Source organism: Anas platyrhynchos, chromosome 23 (assembly GCF_047663525.1).
Source record: "Anas platyrhynchos isolate ZD024472 breed Pekin duck chromosome 23, IASCAAS_PekinDuck_T2T, whole genome shotgun sequence".
Taxonomy (NCBI): Eukaryota; Metazoa; Chordata; class Aves; order Anseriformes; family Anatidae; genus Anas; species Anas platyrhynchos.
Window position 1 is genome coordinate 2,057,795 of NC_092609.1, and position 9,388 is coordinate 2,067,182.

Here is a 9,388-nt window from a genome sequence, read left to right on the forward strand (position 1 = left end):
GGGGACCGCTTTTTGGGTCCAAAAAAGGGACGAGGCGCCGTGCTGGTGCTTCCAGTGCCCGTTGCGCCTTGGTGCTTGGCCTCACCTCCTTGGAGAGCCCTCAGCCTCCTCTCCTCGCCCTTAAAATGGGTAAATAACCAAATAACTCTCTTTTTGGGGCCGGGGAGGGGATGTTGGCTCCTTCTTTTCCCCTCACCATCCTTCTCCTTTCTCTCCAAGGCTCGTCGGAGGAGCGGAGGCGCCGCCTCCCGCCGTCGAGGCCACCTCTCCATGCGCTCTCCGACCCCCTCATCACCCCCACCACCCTTTTTTTTTCCCTTTTTTTTCCCTTTCACCCCTTTCCATGACCTCACCCCACCACCACCACCTCCCCAACCTTCCCCCCTGGATTGGGGTCAGCCTCCGGCCTCGCTCCCCTTCGGGGGTCTCCCTTTTGGCCTCGCCGTCCCCCGGCCTCGCGGCGCGCTCCCGGCTGGCATCGGCGCGCTGAGCAAACAGGAAACACTCGCCCTTTGTTAATCCTGGCCCGGGCTGCGCGTTAAATATTTATCTGCCCGCGGAGGCTGGTGCTGGGAGCGGGGCAGAGGGAGGCTGGGACGGAGGCCGGTGGCACGGGGACGCAGCCCGGAGGCTGCCGAGGTGAGCGCGGCACCGACAGGGCACGGAAACGGGTCCGAAAAGGGGGGTTTTGGTGACGGTGAGGGGTCATGGGGGGGGTTTCGCACTTGGAAAGGCTGCGACCTCTGGGGGACCTCTGGGTGGCACTGGGGACGTGGTGGGGTGAGCGGGGGCGAGGACGGGATGGGGTCCCCAGCACCGCGGGCTGCGCCGCCTGCACCCCTAATTGCTGCCCTATAAATTGTTGCTCCCCAAATTGCTACCCCATAATTGCTGCCCCCCTAATTGTTGTCCTCTAAATTGCTCCTGTGCTGCCTCCCCACGGCCGGACTCTGTTCCCTTTGGGGTTCCACCTCCTCCAGGAGCCAGGAGGGTGCCCTCTCCCGTCACCTTTGTCCCTTGGGTGCCCCCGCGCCCTGCGCCTTCGTCCCCAGCTGCGGTTTCTCGGTGGGGGGAGGCCGGCACCGAAGCCCCCCCCCTCCCGCTCAGCCTCCGCTCCTGGCGGGGGGAGGCCGGGCCTCACGTGAGGAGCACGGGGCAGGGAAGGGCTGGGGCTGCCCGGTTTCGGGGCCGTCAGCAGTTTTGGGGAACGGCGAAACCGGGAAGCGAGCGTGGTGGTGGGGAGCACCCGGAGGGGACCAGGTGGGCTCGGGGGGCGCGCGCCCACCCTGGGGTTGGTGTGTCCAATGGGGGGGTCCCCAAATCCTGCCCCCTCCCCAAAAAAGGGACAGGAGGTCACCGTAGGAAATCGGGCAGTGGGGATGGGGATTGCGTTGTCCGTGCACCCCCGTTGAGGGGTTGTAGGGCAGCACGGAGCCCCTCTCCGCACCCCAGACCCCAACCGAGTTATTTTCTCCCCAAAACCCCCCTCCAGAAGCCCCCCTTTTGCCAACAGGGAGGACCCCACGGGGGGTGCCTGCAGCGGGGGGCCGTCGGCGCCGGGCTTGGCCCCGTGTCGTCAGCGGGAAGGCGTGCGCGGGGCGTGGGATGAGTTCAGCCTCTTGGCTCTGCTCCCTGGATCCCGTTCCTGGAAATGTCACTGGAAACTCTGAATGGGCCGGCCCCGCTCCAGAGCGGGGCGCACTGGGGGTGGGGGGGGGACACACACAAACGTGCCCCAAGGGGGGGAACCAGGGCACGTGGGCACCCGTCGGAGAGCTCGGGATCATCCGCGGGGCTTGGGGCTGCTGCTGCAAGGGGGGGCTTGGGGATGCTGCAGGGGGTCTGGGCTTGGGGGGCCTCTCCCCGCCACCCACCCGCTGCGTGCTGAGCTCGCGGAGAAACATCTCGGGCTGCGCGTTCCTCGCCCCTGCCTGCTGCTCCCCGCTCCCCCCGCCGCCCACCGCCTCCGTCCCGCGCCCCGCGGGGCTCCACGGGCCCCATGCGCGGCCCCGCTGCCCGCGGGCCCCCAGCCCGGGAGGTAAGAGGGGGCTCCGAGGGGGTGCAGGGGGGCTGCAGGGGTCGGATGGGGTGCAGGGGGTGTGGGTGCCTGCACCCGGCTTTGCTCGCCTTAGGGTGAATGTTTCCCGGGGTGTTAATCCCGTTAATTACTGGCGGGTTCAGTGCGGAGCTGGTGATGGTGGGAGTGGGGGGCTGGGGGTCCCACGTAGGTGACATGCGGGGTGCTGGGGGTGAGAAGGCAGCCGGGAGGGGCTCCCCAGCCAGCTGGCTTTTTGAGGAGGGGTCTGCGAGGTGCTTGGGGCCATGCCAGGATCCCCCGAGGTGCCCAAGACCCCACACGGAGGGGTCCCACGGGTGAGGGGCGCAACGCGGCGCCGCCGTGCCCGGTGCGCACGGTGATGCTCGGGGGGCTCCTGGGCAGGGGGCGAGCAGGACACGGGTGCTGACAGCACCCCAAAGGGCTCCCCTCGTGCCGGAGCCACCCCAAAGTGGGGGAACAAGGGGGTTAAGGGGACGGGGGGGGGGGTCCCATCCCCATCCTGCTGCGCCCCCGCCCCATGCTGCAGCCCTGGCAGCGCGCTGCGGCGGTGACTCATGAGCTGCGCCTCTGCCGCCCTTCCCACTCCTCCCGCTGCTGCTCTCCTCCTGCTTCTCCTCCTCCCCTCCCTGTTTGCTTGGCAGGGTGGGGAAAAATACTTTTTGGACTTTCTGTTTCGTTGCTCGGCCCCGGGGGGGGAGGCTGCGCCCGCTCCCCCCCCCCTTCTGCCCCCACATGCCCGGGCGCGCTTCGCCTGGCGGCTCCCGGCACGGCACGGCGGGGACGTGGCTGGCACCGGGATGCCAGGACGATGTGCCACCACTTGGCCACCACGCCAGCCCTCCCCTGGGTGTCTTTTTTTTCCCTTAAAAGGCTCACGGGGATTTTGGGGGCCCCCAGGCAGAGCCCCTGGAGTGGAGCTGGTGGAGCTGGGGGCACGGGGCCGCTTGTGGTGGGGGGACGTGGGTTTGGGTGGGGGGTTCCCGAAGGTGGTGCCAAGCCTGGGGGCTGGATCCGTCCGTGGCCACGTGGAGAACAAGTGGGGGAGCGCCGAGGGGGCTGGGGGGGCACAGACCCGCCGTGAGGGGTCCTATAGGGACCCTTGGGGGGCCCTATCCTGGCTCTGAGCCCGGAGGCCGTGCCCCTGTGCCCCCCAGCAGGGTTATGGGGACCCCCCCCCCAGTACATGGTGATGTGGCTGAGTGGGGCCGGGGGCTGCGGGACCCCTGTGCCTGTCGAGGGGGGATTTGGGGAGCTGCTCCTCAACCCCCCCCCCATTCGCCCTGTCCTCGTGCAGCAGGTGCCCGTCATCCGCCACCGCGGCTCCAACACGCTGAATTTCGACTTCCACGACCCCTCCCCAGCTGAGCACGCCCGAGCCACCCCCAGAACCCCAGGTACCTGCCCCAAACCCCCCTGGGGCGCCTGCCCTGCACCCTTGGGACCCAGCAGCTGCCCCACGCGCTGCCCAGTGACACCCAGGGGTGTCACCACCCTCCCCATCACCTCGTCCCCAGCCACCGACTGGTACCAGACCTGGCCGGCCAAGGAGGCGAAGGCTCCCGGCACCCCAGCACCCGCTCAGGACCCCATGCAGGGCCCGGGGGCTGCCGCACCCCCACATCCCACCCCCAGCTGCCCGCGCCCACCGGGCTGGTCGGCCACATGGACCAAGGACAGCAAACGGAGGGAGCGGCGCTGGGTGAAGTACGATGGCATCGGGCCGGTGGACGAGACGGGGATGCCCATCGCCTCGCGCTCGGTGAGTCGGGGGCGTGGGGCCAGGCTCTGCCACCCCCTCGGGACCCTTCCTCACCGTCCCCGTGGTGTCCCTGCAGAGCGTTGACCGCCCCCGGGACTGGTACCGCAGCATGTTCCAGCAGATCCACCGCAAGCTGCCCGGTGAGTCCCGGTGCCGCCGGTGCCGCCGGTGCCACGGTGCGGCACGGTGCCCCCTCAACCTCCTTCTCCTTCCCCACAGAGCCAGACTGGGACGCCCAGCACTGCCCCACAGGTAGGTGCTGCCTGGGGATGGCACCGCAAGGCTGGGGACCCCCAGGACCCCACCCAGGAGCCCCAGCTCAATGTGGTGTTTCCGTGTCCCCCCCCCTCAGAGCCGCGGAGGAAAGGGCAGCCAAAAACCGAGCGTCCCGGTGTGCCCAACGGGACGGACTGGTGAGTGTGGTGGCACGGGGTGGCATCGCCATGGGGGCACGGGGACGCTGTCCCCAGCACGGTGCCCGCATGGCACGGGGGGGTTCAGCTCCCCCCGGCTCCCCGCAGGGCCCAGTGGGGTGACCCCGGTGCCGACGCAGAGCCCGGCAGCATTTTTGACTACGAACCGGGGAAATCCTCGGTGCTGGAGCAGCCCGGGCAGGTAAAATGGGGGAAATTCCTCCTGAAACAGCACAAAGCCCCTCGGGGGGTGCCCAGGGGCACTGTGGGGTGCCCAGAAATAACAGCCCCCTGCCCTTTTACAGCCCTCAGCAGTGGTGCCCCCAGCACGAGCTCAGCCCATCGAGGTAAGCTGCTGAACCCAGAGCCCTGGTGGCTGGGGGGTGGCTGGGGGTGACAACGGGGGTCCCGCTGGCACAGGGTGGTGCCCGGGTCGCCCCCCACAGCCCCGTCCTGCCCACGCAGGTGCTGCTGCAGCAGGAGCTGGAGCAGCTGAGCGAGGAGCTGGACAAGGACATGAGGGCCATGGAGACGCGCCAGCAGCCCCGCAAGGTACCCGCACCCCTGCCACCCCCCCGGGGGGGTGATGGAAGATGTCTGAGCGCCCCGATGCGCACCCATCCGGACGTGTGCGCCCACCCAGAGGTGCACCCAATCCAGATGTGCACCCGCTCCAGCCGTGCGCCCAGCCAGATGTGCGCCCAGCCAGATGTGCGTGCGCCCAGCGGGCCCCGGCGGCGCACCAAGGGGGGCGCACACCCGGCTGGATGCGCACCCAGCAGGATGGGCGCACAGCTGGATCCCCGCACATCTGGGTGGGCGCACAGCTGGGTCCCCCCACATCTGGATGGGCGCACAGCTGGATCCAAAAGGACGTGCCCGTGGCCGTGGCGCCGTGGAAGCTAGGACCCAGCCCGGCGGCGCCGTCCGGCTGGCTGCCGCTGGCTGTGCGCAGCCGGAGCTGGACTCCCTCGCTTCCCGCGGAGACTCGGCCTCTCGGATGATTAATTTTTCTCTCTCCCACCCCCTTCCCGCTCCTCTCTCTCCGGCAGAGCTCGGCGGCTGCTCCCACCGCTCGCTCCCCTGCTCCGGCCTCTCCGGCGCCTCGGTGAGTACGGCCGCCCGCTCCCCAAAACCCCCAGCCCCAAAACCCCCAGCCCCAAATCCCCCAGCCCCAAATCCCACAGCCCCAAATCCCCCAGCCCCTCTCCAGCCATGGGATCACCGCGGGACGGGACCCCACTCGTGGCTGGCTCATTCCTCGCAGAGATTTGGCTACTTTGGGGTGCCCACCCTGACATCCCGCTCGTCCCCACGTCCCCCCCACCACCACCCCGAGCCCCCCCGTGGCTCCGCTGGCTGCGCCCTCCCCACGGCCGGACACGGGTGGGGAGCTCGGAGGCCGGAGCAGCTCCGGGCTGGGCTGGCTGCCCGCTGGGTGGGACGGGGCTGGGACGAGGCTGACCCTTTCCCCTGTCCGGCCCGCGCGGGGACACCGTGTCCCGGAGCTTGGCTCAGCCCCAGGGGAGGTGCCGGGCGCTGGCTTCCCACGCCGCGGGGAGGGGACACCGGTGACAGCAGCCCCTGGGGGTTGGGGAAGCCACCCCCCCTCCAGGACCCCCCCACCCCATGCACCAGGACCCCAGGGTTCAATACCGGGGGGTCTTTCCTCGAGCTGCGCCCCAGGATGGAACATTTTTGGTGGCACGTCACCCGCTGTCCCCCGCAGGAGCCCGCTGTCCCCCCGCCGGCTGCAGAGCCCCCCCGGTGCCCCCCACCCGCCCGCCAGCCCCAGCATGGAGAGGGGGGGGCTGGGGCTGGCCGGGGAGCGGAGCCGTGTGGCCCCCAGCAGAGGTGAGACCCCCCCCAAATTTAAACCCAGATTTGGGGCACCCCATGCACCCCTTCCCTGCCTCCTGGTGACCCCCCACGCTGTGACACCCCCCCCAAAGTGACACCCCCCTCCTTGCAGACCTCAGGCCCGGCACCCTCCCCAGCCTGTCGGATTTTGGGGACCCCGCAGAGGCTGTCAAGAAGGAGGAGAAGAAGGTGAGGCCCCTTCCTGGGGGGGTCGGGGATGGCCAGGGAGGGCCCCCCCCCCCCCTTAACCCACTCTCCCCCCCAGATGAAAGCTGCCCGCCTCAAATTCGACTTCCGAGCCGAGTCCCCCAAGTAAGTGACGATGTCCCCGTGTCCCCAAGGGTCCTCGGGGGTGGGACCAGAGCTAAGGGGGGGTCACACGCCGGCGCCCCCCCCCCGGGGCCGGCGTCCCTGAGGGCTGCTGCTGGCAGGGAGCTGACGCTGCAGAAGGGGGACATCGTCTACATCCACAAGGAGGTGGACAGGAACTGGCTGGAGGGCGAGCACCACGGCCGCGTGGGCATCTTCCCCTCCAACTATGTGGAGGTGAGCCTGGGGGTGCCGGGGGGTTTTGGGGGGTTTTGGGGGGGCTTGGAGATGATTTCCACCCCCCTGTGTCCCCATCCCATAGGTGCTGCCCCCCACCGAGGTGCCCAAGCCCATCAAGGCGCCCAGCATCCAGGTGCTGGAGTACGGCGAGGCCCTGGCGCTCTACAACTTCCGCGGGGAGCTGCCCGTCGAGCTCTCCTTTCGGAAGGTATTGATGTGCCGAGCCGTGCCGGGCTGTGCCGAGCTGTGCTGAGCTGTGCCGAGCCATGCTGAGTCGTGCCAAACTGTGCTGAGCTGTGCCAAGCTGTGCCAGGCTGTGCCAAACTATGCTGAGCCATGCTGAGCTGCACCGAGCCGTGCCAAGCTATGCCGAGCCATGCCGAGCCATGCCGAGCTGTGCCAAACTCTGCCGAGCTGTGCTGAGCCATGCTGAGCCGTGCTGAGCTGGGCTGAGCTGTGCCAAACTGTGCTGAGCCATGGCGAGGTGCACTGAGCTGTGCCAAGCTGTGCTGAGCTTTGCCCAGCCGTGCCAGGCTATGCCAAACCAAGCTGAGCTGTGCTGAGCCATGCCGAGCCATGCTGAGTTGTGCCAAACTATGCTGAGCCGTGCTGAGTCGTGCCAAGCTGTGCCAAACTGTGCTGAGCCGTGCCAAGCTGCACCGAGCTGTGCCTGGCTATGCTGAGCCATGCTGAGCTGTGCCGAGCCGTGCCAAAATATGCCGAGCCATGCTGAGCTGTGCTGAGCCGTGCTGAGCTGAGCTGTGCCGAGCCATGGCAAGCCATGCCAAGCTATGCCAAGCCGTGCCGAGCCGTGCCGAGCTGTGCCAAACTATGCAGAGCCGTGCCAAGCCGAGCTGTGCCAAGCCGTGCCAAGCCATGCTGAGCTGTGCTGAGCTATGCCAAGCCATGCCAAGCCGTACCAAGCCGTGCTAACCCATGTTCCCCCCCCCACAGGGCGAGCGGGTCTGCCTGGTGCGCAGGGTGGACGAGCACTGGTACGAGGGGCGCATCTCGGGCACCAGCCGCCAGGGCATCTTCCCCGCCAGCTACGTGCAGGTGCTGAAGGAGCCGAGGGTCAAAGCCTCGGCCGACGACTTCCCACCCTCGCCCGCCTCCGCCAGCCCCCGGCTCCCCGCTGTGGCCCCCTCCCCGCAGCACTCCCCCGGCCCTCGTGGCCCCCAGCTCCCCGCCGGCTCCCCTGGGACCCCGCGGCGGGTGCCGGAGCGGGGTCCCGGTGACCCCGGTGGGTGCCCGTCCTCCCCTCACCCCCTCGGGTTCGCCTTTCCCCCCTCCCCAAAGCTGCCCCGTGCTGGAGCCCCGGCCCCCAGCCCCTCACCAGCCCTCACCTGGCCCCCCGAGCAGGTGAGTTGCCCCCATCCCCATCCCGTAACCCTATTAGTGCTGTGGGTGCTGCCCCATAACACCTCTCCCTTTCTCCCCCCCGCAGCGCCCAGCCGTGGGGGCACCCGCCAGCATCCCCCCTACCCCTGCCCCATCCTACAACGGCTCCGAAATCCAATGGACCCCGTAAGTAGGGCCGGGAAGGTCCCCGTGTCCCCGTGTAGGGCCAGCAGCCCCCTCACCACGGCACCCCACAGGTACCGGGCTCTCTACCAGTACCGACCCCAAAACGCCGACGAGCTGGAGCTGCAGGAAGGGGACCGCGTGGATGTGATGCAGCAGTGCGACGACGGCTGGTTCGTGGGTGCGTGGCCAACGGGGACGGGATGGGGACACCGCGGGGGGGTCACCGCCGGCCTCACCGCCTCGCCTTTCTCCCCAGGGGTGTCCCGGAGGACGCAGAAATTCGGCACTTTCCCCGGCAATTACGTGGCGCCCGTGTGAGCGGAGGAGCCACGGCCCCACAACCCCCCCCCTGCGGCCACCTACGGGGGCACGAAGCCCCCCCAGCTCCTGCCGCCCCTATGGGGTGCCTCTAACAGGGACCAATCCTCCAGCCGGTGCCTTAACCCGACCCTTTTTTCGCTCTGCCCGGTGCCTTATCGCCCACAACCCGGTGGCCGTGCCTCTCTTTCCCTCTCCGGGTGGTGCCGAGGGGGGGTCCCCGGTGGTTCCCCGGCCCGGCTGTGACGGCTGCGACCCGAAATGCCGGCCCCGGGGCCGTGCCACGCGTGCCTTTGTTTTTGTCCAGCATTAAAGCTCAGCTCAGCCCCACCTGAGACCCTGCCTGGTGATGTGGGGATGGGGGGGAGCCGGTGGGGAGGTGCCCATATGGGATTTGTGGAGGCAGGGGCTGCGTGGGGGGGACGGCGAGTGGCCCTATGGGGTCAGGGGTGTTGCTGCGGGGGGTTGCAGTGGGGTATGTGGGGCTGTGGTGGTGCTGGGGGGGGATTTTGGTGGTGTTTGTGGGACTTGCAGCGGTGCACGGGGCGTGCCGTGGTGCTTGTGGGGCTGCAGGGGTGCTTGTGGGGTTTTTTGGTGGTGCTTTGGGGACGTGCAGCCGTGCTCACGAGGCCTTGCAAAGGCGCATGGGGGGGTTGCAGTGGTGCATGGGGGGGTTATAAAGGTGCACGGGGGGGTTATAAAGGTGCACGAGGGGTCGCAGGGGTGCAATGGGGCTGTAGGGCGGGGGCTGCATTTATTCTCAGGGCACATCCCCGATGCTGCGGGGGGGGGACAGCCCCACGGGGCAGCGACTTGTGGGGTCGCCGTGCCTCCCCCACCCCCCAAAAAAAAGGGGGCAGGGTCCTCGGGCACCTCCTGCCCCCCCCTCTCCACCGCCCCACA

General features: G+C 68.9%; 1 protein-coding gene across 4 annotated transcripts; it reads left to right on the forward strand.

Annotated features, from left to right (window-relative positions):
• The first annotated feature begins 1,682 nt into the window (after nucleotides 1-1,682).
• SORBS3 (sorbin and SH3 domain containing 3) lies at nucleotides 1,683-8,815 on the forward strand. Of its 4 annotated transcripts, none has more exons than XM_072027087.1 (19): nucleotides 1,683-2,038; nucleotides 3,357-3,453; nucleotides 3,574-3,818; nucleotides 3,895-3,958; nucleotides 4,038-4,070; nucleotides 4,171-4,231; nucleotides 4,340-4,433; nucleotides 4,537-4,578; nucleotides 4,697-4,783; nucleotides 5,284-5,339; nucleotides 5,961-6,085; nucleotides 6,204-6,280; nucleotides 6,357-6,403; nucleotides 6,523-6,637; nucleotides 6,723-6,848; nucleotides 7,595-8,002; nucleotides 8,088-8,167; nucleotides 8,239-8,345; nucleotides 8,424-8,815. In XM_072027087.1, the coding sequence occupies exons 1-19, from the start codon at nucleotides 2,000-2,002 to the stop codon at nucleotides 8,483-8,485; spliced, it is 1,965 nt and encodes a 654-aa protein (XP_071883188.1). In that variant the 5' UTR covers nucleotides 1,683-1,999; the 3' UTR covers nucleotides 8,486-8,815. The 4 variants fall into 4 exon arrangements, 3 of the variants coding, with proteins under 3 accessions (XP_071883188.1, XP_071883187.1, XP_071883186.1); XM_072027086.1 differs by having other exon boundaries at nucleotides 1,684-2,038; nucleotides 3,354-3,453; XM_072027085.1 differs by lacking the exon at nucleotides 1,683-2,038 and adding an exon at nucleotides 2,216-2,906 and having other exon boundaries at nucleotides 3,354-3,453.
• Nucleotides 8,816-9,388: the final 573 nt, after the last annotated feature.

Bases quoted from the DNA above. Each gene is read 5' to 3' on its own strand.
- SORBS3 (XM_072027085.1), top strand. From the start codon at position 2,577: ATGCTGCAGCCCTGGCAGCGCGCTGCGGCGGTGACTCATGAGCTGCGC. The intron at 4,071-4,170 runs GTAGGTGCTGCC...CCCCCCCCTCAG, and splicing joins CGCCCAGCACTGCCCCACAG to AGCCGCGGAGGAAAGGGCAG. The intron at 5,340-5,960 runs GTGAGTACGGCC...TGTCCCCCGCAG, and splicing joins CCGGCCTCTCCGGCGCCTCG to GAGCCCGCTGTCCCCCCGCC.